The sequence below is a fragment of the Watersipora subatra genome, chromosome 9, assembly GCF_963576615.1.
Source record: "Watersipora subatra chromosome 9, tzWatSuba1.1, whole genome shotgun sequence".
Classification (NCBI taxonomy): domain Eukaryota; kingdom Metazoa; phylum Bryozoa; class Gymnolaemata; order Cheilostomatida; family Watersiporidae; genus Watersipora; species Watersipora subatra.
Genome location: NC_088716.1, coordinates 24,584,027 through 24,605,301, shown reverse-complemented (window position 1 = coordinate 24,605,301; position 21,275 = coordinate 24,584,027). Strand labels below are relative to the sequence as shown.

General features: G+C 36.4%; 1 protein-coding gene across 1 annotated transcript in view; it reads left to right on the top strand.

Moving 5' to 3' along the window:
* Nucleotides 1-21,275, top strand: part of LOC137404094 (chromatin assembly factor 1 subunit B-like) — a 40,508-nt gene that overhangs the window by 8,166 nt on the left and 11,067 nt on the right. The window contains exons 2-8 of the mRNA XM_068090248.1: nucleotides 6,575-6,735; nucleotides 8,182-8,314; nucleotides 9,222-9,342; nucleotides 10,091-10,291; nucleotides 12,319-12,534; nucleotides 15,391-15,552; nucleotides 18,450-18,557. Coding sequence (XP_067946349.1) covers nucleotides 6,575-6,735; nucleotides 8,182-8,314; nucleotides 9,222-9,342; nucleotides 10,091-10,291; nucleotides 12,319-12,534; nucleotides 15,391-15,552; nucleotides 18,450-18,557 — 1,102 coding nt within the window. The remainder of the gene's footprint in view (nucleotides 1-6,574; nucleotides 6,736-8,181; nucleotides 8,315-9,221; nucleotides 9,343-10,090; nucleotides 10,292-12,318; nucleotides 12,535-15,390; nucleotides 15,553-18,449; nucleotides 18,558-21,275) is intronic.

Below are 21,275 nucleotides of genomic sequence, written 5' to 3'. Positions count from 1 at the left end.
AACTGTCTACCTATAGACCGTCATGACTCTCGTTTGACTGTTCAGACTCACAGCTGTTTGGAACTGAGCAAATGAACAAACGTTCGAATTAGGGTGTAACATTCATAAGCTGTTTTAAGGAGTACTTTTTACTTGTAAATAACGCTATTGCTTACAATAGGTTAACACCTTCACTAGTACCAGAACCAGTGATAGTCAAATTAGTTCCCACAAACTAAGCAATAGTACATCAACGAAACATGGTCAAAATAAAATGAGATGACAAAGCAATTTTAACACTGATGTTGTGTGTAGATTCAGATTGATTATACATAACATAATTTTTTCATATCCACCTATAACAAACTAATTTGAATAGGCCTATGATCGTTGTATAATTTAATCCATCATTTGTTTGACGTCATCAAGTCGTTTGCACATGCGCTTGTTCACGAAAAAGCCACCATATTTGTAAAAAAAGATCGTTTTTCTTTTATTTAATAGTACTCTTTGATGTTGTTTTAATACTATAATAAAAATATTGCAAACGAGCGTTGTTTTCAAAAATTCATTGCAAAAGATTTGTTTTTAACGATAAAATTGTCTATAAAGATGGCCGAAAACGATAAAATGATGTCACACAAAAAAAACGAAGGATAGAGTTTCACTATCACATGTAAAAGGAGAGAATGTGTCACTCTGCAGGTAAAAAGCTTGAAATTGATACACTTGCTGATATGTGCATGATAACAAGACATGCACTCTTACACCCCATTCTAGCGAATGAAAAAATCGTAGTGTACTGTCAAGCTCTTAATGAACTGATCCAAGTTTGATTGGTAACGATGGGTTCTACCAAAACAATAACTAAATTAGAGCCACCAGTGATTTCTGCCAAAAGTTATGTTTCTGTCATGGTAGCTTTCTCCCATGCCCTGTCAAGGCACACAAGTCAACGATTGCTCACTGACTGCACAGGCAGCATACTAACATCATTAACACACAGCTGCTAACTCAAGTCATAGTATAATATCACACAATTAGCAAATTCTGGTTAATGATTTAAATGTATTTTGATGTGTTTGAAGGACGAAGAAAAGCCCACAGCATTATGAAAGAAAAGCGTGTGTGTATTACATTTTATTGGCATTGGTAAGCATCAACAAAATGATGTTTTATTGCATGCCAAAAGAAATGAGCAAAAATTGAAAAGACCGGAATTATTGAGTCAGTTGAACAAAGGTGTGCTAAAAGTAATGTGGACAAGCTGAGATATTGAATTGAAGGTTGTAGACACAGAAAGTTCATAAACTGAAACAAACCATAGAATGTAGTATGTTTGTGTCACAAAATAGAAAACAATGTTTGTCATATGTGTGGAAGGATTTTTACAAATATTAGGGGCTTAGTTTACACAGGATTTTAAGACCTCTTACGCAAATGAATCTTTCCATAATCACCGTTGCAACATTTAGAGAGGTTTTTTGCTTGTAGTTGCTTATTAAGGGTCTTTTAATTTATTAAACGCCATTTTCCGAAAGAGCTTGCGATTCTCTATGAAATGATATATTGGTTAAGTGCACCACTCATCTAGTTTCTTCAAACATTTCAAAAACGCGTGTCACTCTTGCAACGTCAGAGAATTGCAATTTTAAAAGTTACTTTAGCAATTTGAAAAACTGTGGTTTATGATACACATAGATATAGTAAACCCTAGATATGCGAATAATCAAAACAAGTGAGGCCTATAATTAGCATGACGCAATGCCATGGTGATGTGCAAAGCGAATCAGCTGATCTATTAACTCCTATTGACTTAGCACTAAAAACTGCTCAATTTTTCCATAGTTTGTGCATGTGAGACTGCATATTTTATTGGTAATATATAAAACTGACTTTGGATGAGAAGGGCAAAAATCTTAGACACATGGTAATGGATAATACCAATGATTTAGAAGCTTCTATATCATTGATAATACAAAGAGTGACCAAATAGAAATTAAACTAATAACGAACTAATGAATCAAATGAGATTTAGAAGCAGTTAAGTTAGACCACTGTATTAAACACCCATTAGACATGACTGAAAATAGCTAGACGAGATAGCTTTTGTCTAAGCTTGGTTGAACTAGATTCCTGCTTTGAAGCGGCATAGTGTATTCTGATTTTAATATAGCGATGTGCTATAGTTTTGAGTAGATTGGTGGCATGCACTGTGCATGAGACAATAATTCTCCGAGACATCCATCTACCGATGTAAGCTTTATATTGTTAAGTTTATTGTCCTTCCGTATTGTGATCAAACTATTTTGAATCCTATTCCTCCGCTTTAATCGACAGACTCTCTGCTGTAGGGTTTTGATTCTTCTTTTTAATATTGAGATACATGTGACAGCAGGCTGTTTAGGTCTACCACCACGTCGGCAGCTCGTTGTTGGGGCTGTAGGTGTGTCCTGATTGCTAGAAGCTGCAGGTTGCTCATCATCATGGATAGTAGTATCACCAGGTGTAGTATTTTCAGGGTCATGTATTAGGGTGCTGGCTGCTGTCTGAGATGTTCTTCCTCGTTTCGGCGGGCTTTCTGTTCTTATGGTTGGTGTCTGTATTTTCATAGCTTTTGGCTGAAGGTTGGTTGGATAAGCTGTAAATATTGTAGGTATTACGTCAGATTTTAGCATTGGGCTTCTTCCAATACCTGGTGGAATCTTGTAGCAGTCTTTCTCAACATGTTCACTGCATAATACAGAGCTTGATGTTGGAGTCCAATCCTGTTTCCGCACCGCCTTTATCCAAGCATTACGGGTTTCAGCTGGTTTCTCGTTTGGAAAGCGATGAAACGCCAGATCTGGGCATTTCTCAAGATTGCTTGAACATCCATAGGCACAGCACCAGCTGCGGCTTGACTTTTTCTTAGCCTACACATTAACAATACATACATGTAGTAGAATGAATATCATTACATTACTCGGAATGAGACAAAAAAGGCGTTTGATCAATCATGCCAAGCTAGATTACAACCCTATCAGCTGAGAGATAAGTTTGTAATATGTGTTGTTGTAATCAGTCTAGACACTCTTTCTTTTGATAGTCCCTAACATTCATTCACTTAACTTTTAATTCAGAATAATTGAAAGGTATGTTCGTTGTTATGAGACCATGATAAGACAAGTAAGTTCAGTTGAGTTGGTAGTTGTTTTGTTTCCAGTAGTTTCTTACAACGTGAACCAATGATATAGTACACGTGCAAAGGTTAGGTTTACCAAGTATTTAAAATTTGTATTGTGGGTTCACATACCTGGGTGTTGTAGTCTCCTCTGATGACATTTCACCAAGAATTTGGTCTTATTGTTACGTTTATGACTTAAAAACTAGTTGGACAAGCATGCTTTCACTACTAAACTCATTGCTCAGCTGAAGGCTCTGTTGCAATGATGCACATCACTGTGACGTAACATTGTGAGAACAACAGCCAATTATAGGCCTCACTTTTGCTTCATTGTATTGATAGCTATTCGCCAATCTAGGGTTTACTATATCTATGATGATACACCACAATAGTCTTGCTGAGTTATTATGTTTAGAACACGCATAGCTACAATAGAAATCATGTCGCATAGTGATATATGTCAAGATGAAGGTAAATTACAAGCCTTAACATTTGTCACCGTTGCAACAGGTTCTTGTCACCGTTGCAACTCGTCTGAATTTTGAAGGAATTAGTGCTATAGATTATGTTTTAATGCATATGGTTTATTGACATGATAAAATATAATGACATTATCAATTTAAACATAATTAACATGTAGTAAATACTAACAAAGTTGTAATGTGCTAACTAAAATCAAGAGTTTATATATACACGTACATTTAGCAATAATTAGATTATTTAGAATTTTTAAAAAAACTTAAAGTACAACGATATTGTTAGACATGTTTAAAGTATGGAGTTTCTAAAAATATAATATTATATATAATATAATATATAATATTATATTATGTATAATATTATATATAATATATAATATTATATATAATATATAATATTATATTATATATAATATTATATATAATATATTAATATATATAATATAATATAATAGCTAAGAATACGACCTCGCTCTGTTATTGATAGGTCTTTTTTAAAGCAGTATTGCTTTCTCTTGTTTAGTGTCGGACAAGACAGTGACATGGTGGATCTGGTCAATTGTCACTCATGAAATATCATTAGTTTTTACTGTAAAAGCATTAGTACTAGAGCTAGCCTGCTTTAAAAACTAAATCTCATAATCTTCACCGTCTACCCCTCCAACCAACCCTACATAGCTTTGATGGCTATTTTCATTAAAACGAAGTTGACTACTTTTATCTTGGGAATTTTCTGGTTATTACCACCTTCATCATTGTGACTGTCATCATCTGAACATGGTGCAGCAGGTTCAGCTTCAACACCATCTCGATGTACGAAGGAGTGCTTTTTGTGATCAGAACTCTGGCTGACTCGACTATATGAAACAGTATTTGTTTGTTGTTGGCCCATTATATACTTGCTGAATACCTTTCAAGGCATGTATATGCAGCCAACGTTGATCTAAAAATTCCCTCTCTTCAAAAATAGTAGTAATGGGAATCACACTAATTTATGCTGTAGACTTATCATACATGTATGTCATGGCAAAATCTTTGACATCTTTTACTATCAACTTGAGACTCAGTACTTTTTTCGCACAAGCCTCTTTAAAGCTCCACCCAATCCATATACTGGTCCTTTGCCATGTGATGTGGCAAAAAGAATTCTACTCAAGCTTTGCTAGACCATAACTTTCTTTGAACCAATGCAAGTTTGCCATGAGAACAACTTACATGAGATAGCAACTCTCAATTCACTTATTCACATGCGCAACTTGGTAATATTATCTCAAAAGTCACCAATTCATTTACATGACTGGATTTTCTGTCTATCTAGCTGGAATAAGTTATTGCATGACAAAACGTAAATCTGAGAAGGGCGCCAGTGTCTAGGCCAGAAAGCTGTACAAGATGGTTTAATAACATGTTGTATTGGTAGTTAGTTGGGGCCATTAGCTAACTATATCCCCTTTGATTTTTAACTACTATGATATACTTAATAATTGGTACAATAAGTTAGTAGATAATGACCAAACAAACACTTGCTGTAGGGAGGTTGCAACGGTGACATGTTGCAAAGGTGACACAGTTATAAGGAAAATTCACAAGTTACAGCGAAGGTCCGCTTGTCAGCTTCAAATAGGTGTGAAACTAATTTAGGATCCTAAAAAGATCATTTATCTGGTGAAAAATAACAGTGTTAATCTAAATTTTTCATCTTTTTTGTCACCATTGCGACAAGAAATATGCCTGCAGTATAGAGCATGCCTGATGAATATCAATCTACACAAAGTGTTTTGAATGTTTTTTATAGATAGTAGACAAGTCACATAATACAATTGAAACAGTTAATCACGGCTCAATGTTCTAAACCCCTGTTGAATATTAGCTGAGTTTTTAAAGATAGTTTGTTTAACATGTTACATGAAATACCCATGGTTTAATAATGATTTTGTTATACATAGTCATAGCATATCTTTAGGAGAGTCACAGATTCCTACATTTCGAGCGTTTACTATTGAATGCAAAAAGTTATTTTTTCAAACCGCCTTTTTGAAAAATTCCTTCAAAATTCATTTAATTATGAACAAACCCAAATTCAGAAACGTGTGCCGAGTTTAGCATACAACATGATGCAATTTACCACTTTATTGCTCAAATTGCTTAGTTTCAGTTTCATAAAGCTACAATAAAAGTGGTACATTTGCTTCAAAACAGTAAGTGCCTTTAGAAAATATGATGATGTAATAACTCTCCAGCACGCTGCTAAGATTGTTTAGCATAGGACATCGCTAATATATCGTAACCTAACAAGTATGTCGTGCTTGTCAAGTTACGATATGTGTTCATGGCTTATAGTTCGGGGTGATATGTGTCTGTAGCTTATAGTCCTTGGGTGGTATGTGTTCATGGCTTATAGTTATGGGTGGTATGTGTCCTATGCTTATAGTACTGGGTGATATGTGTCCTAGGCTTATAGTACTGGGCAATGTGTGTCCTAGGCTTATAGTCCTGGATGGTCTGTGTCCATGGCTTATAGTCTTTGGCGATATGTGTTTTAGGCTTATAGTCCTGGGCAGTATGTGTTCATGGCTTATAATAGTCCTGGGCGATGTTTCCGTGGCTTAGTTTGTCTTCAACAAAGCATCTATTTTTCTCAATTGGAGACTACTTTTTAAACAACTAATATTCTCCACATTTATGGAAGGGGCTCTATATTTAATGCTAAAAAGCATGCACTATTTGATGCGCATTTGTAATGATCTATCAAGCTTTCCATTAAAACAAATATAGATGATTATATTTCCCCTGAATCATCAGAAAATAGATATGTCCCTGCTTTTCGTGAAGAAACAAAAGATCTTTCAATATTATATAGATCAGCAGTTTAGAAATGTTAACAGCTGTTATGCAAAGAAAATTCAATTATTGGTTGTATAATGACTGTTCATTTTTTGTGTTTATGTAGCATGTGGATTGTTTGGAAGAGATGATGTAATAAGGCATGTGAACACACCACTCATCAACTGGCATGGACCTACAGGTACTGTATTTTCTGTTGATATACAGCCTATGGAAAATGACAGAAAAAGACGAATAGCCACTGGTGGCTCTGACAGCAATGTGCAGGTGGGTAACCAATGTCAAGAGTTTGCTACTGTTATTCTGTAAAATGCTATTTTGCAAAAAAATTAACAATGGGAAATGTTTTACTTTTGCCCAGTTGAAATCGAAGCTATTAAGAGTTGCATGACTTGTTACACAGTAAAATACAGTTTACTGGTGTTTCTTTTATGACGTACAAAAGTTTGCAATTTTTCAATGATGCTCAGTCGGGTTCAAACAAGCCAATCAAGTTGCATGATCAGGACTATTTGTATTGGTCAGGTCTCATTGCTAGCAGGTTACAGTGAATTGTTCAAATGATGGGAATATCATGTTTGGCAATCTTTATCAAAATAAAAGCTGTGTCTGTCCAAAGCCAAGGAAAAAATAATGCCTCACACGGGACTCGAACCCGAATATTCGGCTTAGCAGCAAGGCACTCTACCATCTGCGCCGCTCTACCACCATGTTTCATTTGAGAATAAGTGTTCAGATAGTTATTACACCTGAAAATATCTCACAGTACACCAGACTGCTGGATTACTAGTCTGTCTGTCCGTAGCCATAAACGGAGGTTGGGCAAAAAAAATTGCTTCATGCGAGATATAAACTCATGGCTTTCCAACTATTTCTTACAACTGTGCAAATTGACCCCTTTCCCATATTTAGGAATAACTAGCTGTACTATCCGGCGTTACCCGGGTAATAAAAAGTCTTTGGACAGAAATTTGATTTGTATTTCACATATAACAACATTTGCCATTCTAACTTTCAAACTACATATTATGAGAAAAGTGTGTCGTGTAGTTTAAATAAATTAAGAGTGAAAATAAAAACGACTGTAAAGGTTTTCAAACTTTGCCGAACAACTTTCAAACTTCATATCATGAGGAAAATGTTTTGTGCAGGTCAAATAAATTTAAAAAAATAAAATAACTGTAAAGTGTTTAGATGTAGATCTGAAATAGTTAGCAAGTAATAGCTAAATTAAGTCGGGTTTTGCTACGATTAAAATAAAAGATGATTCAGTAATGATACAATTAATACGAACTGAGAACACAAAATAAAAATCCTGAATATGTTGAATTAATAATGACAATCCTTGCATAAAAGTGTGTGTGTAATTGATCCAAACCTCACATGCTTCTGCCTTCCGTCAGCTCTCTAAAATTACTTGGTTCAAAACCATCTGGTTCCTGAGCGTCAGCATCGTAAACCCCCCCCCCCCCCCCCGCTTGCGAGCTGTCTGATTGACCATGACACAAATCGTAGGCATCGCCGGGACTACTGCCAGCTAATAATCAATCATGCATGCCACGATCATCATCACCGCATTGGAAATCTTAGTATAGGCCACTTTGTCACCAGTCCTTCAATATTGTCCTCCATTAGTAGTTGGTGTTATGTTTAATGGCTATATTTAGTAAAAGGTGAAAAGATGATCATATCAACTGAGCTTTGTGTCCGTAGGTGTGGGAGCTGGTTAAAGATGAAGAAGGTGTTGGCGGTGTGGAGCACTTGGCTCAGCTCAGCCGACATGATTGTGCTGTCAACGTGGTCAGGTTTCATCCAAACAATAACGTCCTGGCCTCGGCATCAGATGGTTAGTGAATGGAACAGCTTACTTTGTTTTCTTGTGTTTTAATGGAGTTTATAGATGCAGTTTGATATTGAAAGTTGGATTTTTTTTTTGTTATGACTATATAATTTCACAACAGACGCCTTTTATTGGCATTCACATTCGTCTCACCAAACACAAGCATAAACTCCAGCAAGTTATCAGAACATTTTGTAAAGAAAGTTTTTTGAGAAAAATCTTTCCACGCAAGGTTGTTGCTTTGCTTATTTTTATATTTTATGTACTTTTATATATTTTTTTCAGTTTTTTTTTTTTGCATTTCACAAAAATTAGTGGTCCTCTAGATGAATCACACACATTAATCAAATATGTGTACAATAGAGTAAGTGTTGCGTCTTGATGAATGAGTTTTTTCACGTGGCACCTGCGAAACAAGTCGTCAAAATCACTACACCTGCTAAACATGTCATGTAAAATTGAAGCACCAGTTAAACTTGGCTTGTCACAAGCACAGCTCCTATTAAGCAAGTCCCTACAAACTAACAGTCTGTTAACCTCTTAACTAGGGCATATCACAACCATAGCGTTTGTTGAACCAATCATGTTAATACTGAAAAATTTCAAGTTTGAAAATTTTCATTATTAAAGTACACAGCAGCCACATCAACCCATATGTATAAAAACTATCTCGGTATGTACAACCTACCCATTTTCGTTAATAAAAGTGTGAAATATTCTTTGATCATTTTGCGCTGAGCACTGACAATCACCTCAGTTCTTATATCCAGTTTTTTTCATGAACTTTGGCTACGACTACCTAATATCTTAGTCTGACATCAAGCTACCGGTGCACTGTTTGTGATGCCAGTTCCTTGTTCTTATGTCTGGTTTTACGGAGACTAGAGCTTGTTATGAAGTGTTGGCATTTTAGACAGGTGTCTGTTTATATGGAAGTTGGACACGACCAATATGGATGGTGCTCCTGAAATCTTCTCCGAAGAGGATGAAGGTGTAAAAAATGCTGAAAATTGGACTGTCATCAAACAAATCAGGTTGTTATAGGAATAATGTATGAGTGTCAACTTTCTGACGGGATGTTTATCGGTTAAATTCATCATTGATAGTTACTAGCTGGAGTTTTGGTTTTCTTAGTGGCGAATCAATATTTCCGATGGTTGTTTTATGGTTGTTTATTTGTCCTTCCACATATATGACGAACATCGTTTTCTATTCCTTGACACCAACATACTATATCCAGCATGGTACGTTTCAGTCTATGAACCTTTTGTTACTGCAGCCTTCAATTCATTGTCTGGACTCCTCGGCAATACTAATTACCAACTTTCAAAGCATGTTTGTTCAATTCACTCAATAGTTCTTTTTTTTTCCTTTCGGCATTGAATAAGAAACATCATTTTGTTGAGGATTAACAATGTCAATCTAAGGTTGTACATTCATGCAATGGTTTGCGACAGGAGTTTGGCTCATGAATCAAGTGTTATCTGACATTTGTTTGGTTGTATGCCGTGAGCAAACAACTCCTATTTTATTCAGATATAGTTTTCATAGTTTTTTTATACTGATAGAAAGAGAACCTTGAAGAGTTGGTTTTCAAAACTAGTAATTAATATCATTGAATAAAAAATTTGGTAGTCATTAAGTGTTGTCTGCTTTTTGTCGAATTGCATTAATAATTGGACAACTCCTACTGAATAGTTTATATATTTCACTTATTTTGCTGCCAGTCTATTGTGCAATAACCAAATGTGACGGCACAAAGATTTAAAATTCTTTTTGCAGGGGTCACAGTTCAGAGGTTTATGACCTAGCTTGGTCTCCAGATGCAGCTTTCATACTATCAGGGACAATGGACAACACAGCCTATGTTTGGAACACCGCGACTTGTAAAAAGAGGGCTTTACTTCAACATCATAAAGGTTATGTGCAGGGCGTAGCTTGGGATCCAGGCAACAAGTTTATTACAACAGTCAGCAGTGATAGGTTAGTAAAAGTTATTTGACGACTGTTTGACATTGTGGCTATTATTGTGCTCGATGTTTGCATTACAAATGATTTTATACAAAATTTTAGATTTTATAAAAATTTATCGGTATTTTTCTATCATTTGTGATGGTTCTCTGATGTTAGAGGTGGTCTGGCTGCCAGGCTGTTTCAAGATTAAATTTGACAAACCATGATTGCGGTTAAGACGCTCGGGAGAAAACTGCGCCCAAAATGTCATTGCTATATTTGTATCAGTTATTGTCTTTATCAGAAAGTATCGATATTTTTCTATCATTTGAGATTGTTTTTGATTTGTGAGGCGATCTGTCTGCCAGGATTTCAAGATTAAAATTGACAAACTTCATCGCAATTAAAATGCTCAGAAGAAAAATTCATGCGAAATGAGGTGACTAGTTGTTATCGTTGCTTTAGTTGATATCAGCTATTATGTTCAAGTTGCAGTATTACAAGTCTCTATTCTGTCAGTCTCTTGCAACTATAGATGTCATTATCACTGTTTCCATGACGCGCAGTGCTTCGGAGTTGCGCCCTCTCCGAATCATGGAAACGGCGTCTTCGCACTGAAATCACTGCGCACTGATCAGTGCGAAGCCAGTGCAAATTCGCAGCAAGGAAACGGCAGTTGCGCAGTGGCTGCGCATAGCTCTCTTGCTGTGTAGGCAGATTCATCGAGAGCCGTAAACTAGTACTAAAGTTATCCCTCTTATCTTGTTTTCTTTATTCTTCCGATTTTCTTTCACGTAAATTTAATTATGGTCTGCTCCCACAAGGATGATGAGGTGATTACATCCCTGGACTTTGTTATTTATGCCAACATTTTTCAAAAAATGAATGGCAAGTCCTATAGTAACATTTAAATAATATAGTACTTAAAAATACGTATTAAAAATATATTACTTTGTAAAAGTTGTGTTAAGGTTTGTAAAACCTTGTGAATGTGTATTGTAAATAAAAGTATTATAACGACAGAAGCATAAAAAGACCGTTTCTGACGTTCGATATCCATGATCGATTTCAGGTATCCATCCAGCGATTCGATTTATACAATTTCTCTTCTCTGGCTAATTTGCTGAAAACCACTGCGCAGCATGGAAACGTACAATCCCCTCGACTTCGGAGGGGGCTGCATCGAAGCACTGCGAATCATGGAAACATAGTGATTCGTACTTTCGCTTGATCTGTGCATATTAATCACGATTGAGCTTTGACGATTTTAATCTCAAAACATCTCAATAGTCAGATCACACCCAAAACAATCACAAACGATAGAAAAAGGCCAATGCTTTCTGATATAATCCGCTAAAATTTGGTGCAAGCTCGTCTTAAAGATCTGACAATGAAATAAGCTACACATAAAGCTTGTTCTTGGCATCCAATAGATAAGTTGATAAACTGTACTTTCTAAATTGGAACCGTTGAGAATATCAGGAAATCTCATGTGTTATGTGATTGGCGGACATCTCCATGTCCTTGACCTTACACTTGAATCTCATCTAAATGTCTATTAGCATGCTAGTATCCTGTCATTATCCTGATACATTAGGTGACATTGTAGGAAGGCATCAGACAAGAGGTCAAACTCTGGTCATTTTGCATTTTCAACAATAGTGCCAGTTATAGCACAGCTTCCATTCTGACAGTTTTCACTGGCCACGAGTATCGGTTGTTGAAACCATATGAACCAGTCTTTCGGCTAAAGAAGAGATCTTATATTTATCGCTGGGGGCTGTTTTCAGATGTATCACTATACACGTCACGAATAAAGCACCCGCTCAAATCTGAGCGTTTTAAAAGATGGCCTCATTCAAACGCTTATCTCTAGACAGGGTTAGTCTACAAAGACAAAAATGACAACAAATTGTAGTTGATGTTTTGGGTTTTTATCGGTCTTAATTTCATTTGATCGACTTTTTGACGCCATCACATCTTTAATGGCGTGCGGGATTAGAAAGTATTTGCATGGCATGAACTTTACTCTAAACGCCATTTTCCAATCTCTCCAGATCTGCGATTGCCTACAACACAAGCAAGTTCGAGTCAGTGCAGAGAATCTCCAAGATGAAGTCAGCACAGCGGTCGACGCCTCGGACACCGACCCCTTGTAAAGTCAAAGAGTCAATCAACAATTCAGGGGAAGGTCTAAGTGTCTCGGCAGATGAACCTGGTTGCTCACGGCCTTCTAAGGACCTTAAGATCTTCCTCGATACTGGAATGGTCGAGTAAGTGGCTTGAAGTTCACGATGAAATAGTATTTATATTATTATTTCTATGCTCACCTTTTTTATCAAAGCCTGTAGTAACAATCAGGACTTGAACCCGTTTATGCGATTGTTCGATGGTTCAGTTAGGAGCAAGCCAGAGTGTGCTACATAGGTAAAACATTTTTCATAGCTAGTCGACACTTGGCTTACCCTCAAGCCTACTCGTCACTGGTGGGCGCTTGATCTGAGAAAAGGAAAGTCACATGCTAGCTGCTTGTTAGTTAAGAAGGCAGTTTATCGACCAGTTTTGATCGGCAGTTTTCTTTCATAGTAACAATTGAATTAGCACACTGTCTTAAAAAAGTCGATTTTAAAAAGTGAATTTACTGTGTCGTCATATATCACTTTGAGTAAATTTTTAAGCAATTATATTCTCAAAAAAGAGGTTTATAGAATATGATGCTGCATTATAGCGATAGAAGCAAGATGACTTCTAACATTCTTCCATCTTTTGAATGAGCCCATTAAAATTTATTACTGGCTCTCACATGGTAAAATCTTTCTAATCAGGCCCTTGATCAGAAATAGAGCCTGCTTTGTAAGTAAATGCAATAAGGTTTATGTCGAAGACTCTGTGCACCATCACTCCTTACTACCAAGATAAAGATACTTCGCTCAAAACTCGGTCTGGTGCCTGAGAACCTGTCTCTTAAACCCCCCTCCACCTCAAAGGTTGATTTGCAACAAAATTCACATTACAGTTATTTGGTACCAAAAGATTTACCATGTCTTACTTTGCTGTGTTTTAGGTGCCAAATATGTGGAAATGTGATTACAAGCTCTTGAAAGCTCAAAAACGAAAAGCCGCCGTAGATTGGAAACCGTTAATTTCTCTGGCGTAGTCATAACAGTTTGGTTATTGTCTTGTCACGTGATGTTCTCATGTGAATTGAAAGGCCAATAAAAAGCTCAATATAAACTTATCGTAGCATTAGTTTATGACAAACACTTCGGGTTTTACCGAATACCCCGCATCAAATATAGATGCTTGCCACTTTACAGTTTTGTTTCGGCTTGAACTAATCGTCAAGTCGTAATCTGATCATGTGACCCAATACTTCAAAAATAATTTTGCAGCATTTTTCGATTATCACAGGTGACCAACAGGCTCGTCATGATTATTAGGCAATGATATGTACTCCTTCAAGGTAAGGTTAAAAAGTTAAATGAATTTTTACGGTAAGTTATAAGATATCAGTGCTAAAAGTGACAGCATTACAATAGACATTACAATAGACATGGTTTTATTGAATGCGTGAAGTATATTTGTGAAAATATTTCGACGAATAAGGTTGCAGGAATGGGTAAACAGAAACCATCTACCACAACTACGTCACATTTGAGCCGTTTTGGAAAGAGAATCCGAACTACGGCGGTCTCGTGTGGCTGCGATTAACTGTTTGTTTTTAGCTTTTAAGAGCTTGTAATCACATTTCCACATATTTTGCACCTACAACACAACAGAGTAAGACATGGTGAATCTTTTGATATCATTTAACTGTAATGTGAATTTTGTTGCAAGTCAACTTTTAAGAATGTCGAATAGTGGCAGGTCAAGTAGGAGTCGCGTTTAAATAGAAGTAGCGTTCAATTAAAGGGTGGCGCTCTATTTTTCAACCCTTTTCCCATAGTGACGCTTAAATAGAGGTGAAGTTTAATTAGAGGTTTTACGGTAATACTAAATCATACATGGCAAGGTATCCATCGACATCATTCAAGACTTTCATTTGAGATTCTTCTGTGGCATTCGCATAATTACATTCAAGTTAACAGCTGCAACATAGTCTTCAACAGGGCATCTTCAGGTTGTCTGTGTGGACTTCTGATTTCATTGCTTATCTCTCACCCACTATGTTTCCATAACGCGGCAAGTCCAGCGAGTTTTGCTATTCATAAATATTTATCGAATATTTTCATATTTGCGAAAGATGAAAACAGCAGTTGCAATTGATGCGCAAGAGAATGCCGTGCGAACAATTCCATTTTAAACATTTTAGTCATTCCTGCATTGAAAGTATCCCGCTAAGCGAGACAGGAGTGCGCTGTTATGATCACTGGTGTAGAGGTCCTTATCTTTTTCAACAAAGCACCCGTGTTAATCCGCAACACGCGAATGTCTGTCTATGGAAACACAGTAACTGTCTTATCACACAGTAACTCAGTGTGCCCACAATTCCAAATTCACATCATTCACCGCAATGTAAACATAATTACTATTATAGCAGAACTACAGTAGTTGTCCGATGCAGAGCTTCACGATTTCCAAAATTTACCAAATAATTCGTTATTGCAAATAGACGGTTTGTGATCTTGTGGAAAATGCTTATAAATTTTTGTTAACTTTTTATATTTTAACTTTTTAAAAAAACTGTTTTGTATAAGGGATAATTCAAAACATTTATTTCATGAACACCCGTGCACATGGAAGGCCATTTAATGAGCTTATCATAAGACTAAAAGGCCGGTAGGTTTTAGTTCCTGTATCACTCAGTCTGAAAATCATCAGGCATGAGATAAATCACCATTACAAGATTATATCATACAATTGGCGATATCTCTTTAAGTTGTGGCGATTTTCAACTCGTCTACCTTACAAATCACTGCCAAAAATCGGTACCAAACAATTAAATCACCCTATCGTGAAGCTCTATTTTGATGATTGGTGTTCACAGTGTACGTACTTTCCAGTTTTACAAACAGGAATCCTTAGGCAGCACTAACTGTGTCATGTAAGCTGGGATTATATTAGCTACCATACCTAAACCTGCTTTCATCCATCATTTGATTCTGAAATCTGTTTTTTGTCTTCTGCAGGACATTTTTCAGACGGCCAGGTTTCTCTCCGGATGGAAAACTGGTGGCGTATCCGTGTGGCTGTTATGAGGTAGAGATGGAGGATACTCCTGCAGATACTGGAGAGGACTCCATGGTGCAAATAAATGTAGTCTATCTTTTTCAGTTGAAAAACCTGGAAACGTGAGTATTGTCCCTTTCTTGTCTTACCATTGCGTTATTTTATTTCCTTTACTTTTTGTGTAAGATTCATCATCATCATTCTTTTTAACCTACCAATAAACCTACCCAAAACCTTACCAATTAACCTGCCAAAAAAACTTACCGTGAACCTGCAATAAACCTAACAAAAAAACTTCCTAATAACCCTACCAATAAACCTGCCGATCGCTGTTTTATTCAGTTCAGTTTCAATGTTCTCTGTATTCATTGTATACATTGTTGTTGAACAATGCATAACATATTTCAAAGTAGAACTTAGTGTATTTGAAGTCGTCTTTTCTATAAGCAAAAGTTAAATAACTCCAAACTGTTATTTTTTATGCATCAACATCACTTTTATTATGTGTAGGAGTGGCAGTTTTTCTTGTTACCAAATTGACTGTTGACAGATAAATGCAGAAAAGTTTTGACTGTTGCATGGAAGTAAGATTCAGCTAATTTGTATGTTGAATCAAATATTTATGTAAGAATATCCAGTAATTATTCAATTTATTGTACAGCTTAAAATCCATAATGACTGTTGTAGGCTGTAAAACAGCTGTAAAACAAACTTTAATCTAAATTGCGTCAAATAATAAAGTTAATCCGTCTAAATGTTTGCTTCAAATGGCGAGATAGACATATGCGAGAGCAAGCAGTCATCTAAAGTTACGTTTCGTTTTATTTAATTCAACAGCCTAAAAACCTAATATAAATACTTGAAGCAAAACAAATGCATTACATAGGGATATTTGAAGAAGCAGTTGTGAACAGCTTCATATCACGGCACCAGTTTATGTTGCAGGTTTCAGACAATAATAATATTTTGTCTAAGATTGTTAAGGTATATTAGTTGTACAGTCAAGGCAGTATTATTTTTATCGTGTCTCTTGTTTTCTCGTTTGTTTCTGAAAAGTAGTTTTAGTAAACTAATTTCTGTTTCCTTTTAAGTGAATCAAATATCATAAAAGCATTTTATTACTGAAATGTTGGCAAGCATAGACACATGTTTATGCCAACACAAGGAAACAAAGCCCTTACCTTGCCAAGACGAAACTGTCTGACTCGGCGATGGCTAATGTGTAGCAATTTTGTGATTTTGCCTATTCTTGTTTTTCACTTAGCCATGTCATAATGCACAAAAAAGTAAAATTTGAAAATGAAAACACTTGTGTGGTAATCGTAGTGATGCGATGAATGGAAACCTGTCGGACACGTACCTTTTACTGCAGATATTCAGTTCTGCCACTCAACAGCTGTCATGCTGGAACAATGACAACGTCAGACGAGTGGATGTCATCAGCCATGCTGGTTTTTTTTTTGTTCCAAGCTTTAAAATAGTTTGTGATTTTTATTATTATTTCCTTTTCTTTTTTCGTTAAAAAAAAGACTGATAGTGAAAATTCCGGTAATGTTACCATTTTTACTCCTTAGGTTTGATAAGTTTCAGAGATCACTATGAATTGACCCTGTACCGTTCCAAAAATACTCTCAACGTAGTTGATGCTCGGTTTAACTTGGAGATTGATTTTTTTTTGTGGTTATGTAACAAGTTTTGAGATTGTACATCTAACTTGTCTATAAGAAACCCGGTTAAAAACGTTGGTTTTGTGCTGGCTATCATAAAACTGGTTCACACTATATCGCCGTATGATGTCTGCGTTAATCCTACAATACTTCGGTGATCGGTTATGATAACAATGTTAACACTATCACAAACCCATCCGTGTTCACATCGGCGAATAGTCTTCGAAGTAGTGTTCTCATTATAAAATTCAGTCACGGAATCTATGAAATACTAGTACCACAGCAACTGTCATGAAGGAAAATATAGATTAAGCAATTTTTGACAACTAATCACCATCGCCTAAGGGGTGCACATTGCACAGACATTGGCTGACGTGGAAAATTGGCTCGGCAAAATATCGGGAAAGTTTGGCTGCTGCAATGTTTCTCGGCATATCTGTGTTATCTCAGCAATTTCATCGTTCTATTGTGCACATAGCCGACGAATAATTGGCATAGGCCTACGTATTTACAGGCGATAGAGTGTGAACCAGCTTTAAATCATGGCGATTTAATTTAAAACCTTCAATTTAGCAACTTTCTTAGTGCTTGATCTGGAAGAGTTCATCTTACCAGGAATTTTGGGTTGAACATGGATTCTTGATATTATTGGTCGTACTCCCGAGCTATCTCAAAAATCTGGTATTAGGAACATTGTCATTCTATCTCTATAACTAAGTACTTATTTTTAACTCAAAGTCTCAGTGTCTGTCAAATCTTACAAGGTAATCATTGCAATCGGAATGCCTAAACATCTGTATCATCATATAAATTATTTCTTCTGCTAATCTCTTTTTTATAATTAACTCTCTGAATTTATAGGATATCAAACCATTAGTTTAAAATAATATTTTACTTTCCGATGACAGCATCCGAGGTTAACGCCTTTTTGGCACTGCCATCTTGAATCTTTTATCTACAATGCGAGCTTAAGAAAGTATGATTTTCATTATAGATAAAGACAGCGTGGTGTCTTCACACCCTGTACCAAAACTGAACTGTGGCTAAACACATAATGTCTAGCTTAAAATGCTTGTGGTCTGAGTGCAGTCATTTGTTGCTATTTCTATCCGCTTAACTGCTTGCTAATATTACTTGGGTTGAAACCTTATGGTGGTTTAAATGTCTACAAGAATTCCTCAGTGTGTAAATCATTGACACCAAAAAAGTTATTATTTGATCTTAAACTAATAAAGCTATGATGAGGTTATGACATCAGAGGTAATATTTCATGCTGCGCTTTCATCCTCTCCTCTTGGGACCTCCCATTGTGGAGACAGTTCTGACACTTTATAAAGTACTTGTCATTTTAGGCCGGTCCTCTGCTTGCCAACAGGCAAGTCACCTGCCATTGCTGTCAGATTCTGTCCACGATTCTTCACTCTCAGGCCTAAAACCACCTCCCAGCCTAAAGTCTTCAAGTAAGCCTTTCGGGTCTGATGTAGCCATGCAGCTTCATCATATACACTAAGATCTTTAAGTAGGGATAAACTGACTGACCTGAGCCACTTAGTTTTATAGCCTTATATCTTCATGAAGTTAATGTCAGGGCTCATGTTGTCTCATGTATTGAGGTAAGTACAGTGGGGACTGGTCTATGCATACAACATTCCTTTTTGATGTGACACCTTCATGGAGGTAATGGTGGGGCTGGCCCACCCACATAGGTTTGCTTTATGTCTGAGTCCGCCTTTTTTGAAGTTGGGGGTCCTACTCACACCGATAAACCATGGTGTCAAAAAGTAAAGAAAAATCACCAAAAGTCAAAAAAGTCACCAAAAGCCTTTTTTATGTCCGACTTAATTAGGCTTACATCAAAAGTTATGATTGATGGTGTGTTCATGAAGTTGACTGCGGGCATCCCAAGAGTCAATCGAATTCCTCTCAAACCTTAAATATATCCACGATTATCTCTCCTTCAAATGATTCATTGCCTTCAAGCTAATGTTTTTGCTCTGCACAGCCAGCTAATCATATGATATTAAATTCCTTTGCATAATTAGAATCTCTAAGTGTATTTCAAACTAATGGTTGAGTAAATAGTTCATAGCCGGCATATGAGGGTTAGGGACTACAGTTATATCTCGGCTTATTAGCTTAATGTGTTCCAGGACTGAGCTTGTATGTCAATTCTTTCATATCTCAAAGCGATTTCTCCTATATAAAGCAAATAAATACAAATTCATTTGTTTCCTCTCCACAAAACCACCTAAAACAGGCTATTACAGTGGAGAAGTGTGTTTGTAGTTGTACTAATTCACCATTTATGTTCACAACGCAACAAATATTCATCTAGTGGTTATGATCTGGAATAAAATTTAATATTTTTATGCACAGTACTGTATGGAGTTTTCACTTTCGAGACAGAAGTAGCGGCTAACGGCGGTGCGAGGGAGACTTGATGGTAATGCGTTCGGTACACCAGACTTTTGTGATACTAACATAACATCAACCTTAAGTTTAACTTAAATGAATTAAACTTACTAAACACACACTTAAAAGTAGGTTTTGATTATACGCAAAACTTAATTCTATTTTTGTCTTCATTTTAATCTTTTATTGTTTTCCAGCTTAATTCTTTTTACCCTCGCTTTCACTTTTAGCCGGGATTTTTTAAACTGATCTGACGAAAAAGACTGAGCGATACTGTTCTAGTAAACAGCCTCTCACGTGCACAACCACCCAGCTGCCACATCAAGAGCTGTTTTAATTGCTTGTATCTCAAATTTTTTCTCATATCTCAAGGCACAAACTTGCTTGAAATTATGCATGTACCTCAAATTTCTCGTATGTTGAGGTACTTGTATCTCGAGGTATGACTGTACTGTAATACTCCAAACTAACCTCAAGTCAATTATGTGACACTCGCTAGTTTTCATAAGTCCTACAAGTGTGTTCTTGTCAAATCTAAATTTCGATCATTCTGCTGCTTGCTCTAGCTCTGACAGTATTTCAGTGGAGTAATGCTCATCTTAAAGGTATAGCACGCTGTTTTGAAGATGAGCTTGCACAGAACTGTAGTAGAATTTATCAGAAAGTATCAGTATTTTTCTATAATTTGCAATTATTTTGGATGTTTGAGGTGATCTGACTGCCAGGATGTTTCAAGATTAAAATCAACAAAGCTTGATCACGGTTAAATAAACGTTCAGATTCAAGCAAAGTGCAATAATGACATCTATAGTTGCAAAGAGACCGACAGAATAGAGACCCGTAACACTGCAGCTTTAACGGTATGGCCACACATGCCAATTATCTTGGCTGAAATTACAAAGTATTTGAAAATATGAGAATATTGGGCCGTAACTCACAGAATTGTCAAAGCTGTGCATGCTCAGATATGAGATCAGGATCTCTAGCGCCATCTCTAGCGCAATCTAATTAGTTGTATCGTATTTACTATGTTAAATTGCATTGGTATTTTTGCTGCGTGTCGTTACATGTATCTCGGACTACAGTAGTACTTCAACTTACGAGTGATCCAACGTACGAGAAACTTGAGATACAAGCCAGCTTTTAAGCAAGTTTTAGCACTAACATACGAGCCATGTTTGAGATACGAGCACATGAGTCAGTTGCCAAGTATGCCGGAGGTGTTTTATGAGAACAGCATCAGTCTGTATTTTTCCACTGCTCAGGTTATACTTTTGTACTGTGTTTTTGTGCGCGATTTTCAGTGCAGAATTATGTGAATTAAAAGTACAGTGCGTAGACCGAAAGTTTGCCAGTAAAATGAAAGATGAAATGCAAAGAAAAAGCAAGTGATAACAATTGATATTAAACGGAAAATTATTGAAAAATATGCGAAATGTGTATGTGTGATGGAGCTAGCTCAGCAATATGACAGAAATACATCCACAATTATTAAACAGAAGGATTATATTCAGGGCATTTATTTAGTTCGCAAAACGACTAACCATAGTTTCTAAACGGCGCAGCGATCTTCACGACCGCTGATGGAGAGACTGCTCAGGTATTGGATAAAAGATAAACATTTGGCCGGTGACAGCGTAACTGAACGATGCTATGTGAAAAGGCCGGTGCTATCCATCAAAGCTATAAACATTCGGACAAGTTGGCTAGTGGTCGTACATTAATCGTTTGTGACGACACCTGTGTTCGTCCTAATCGCAACATGT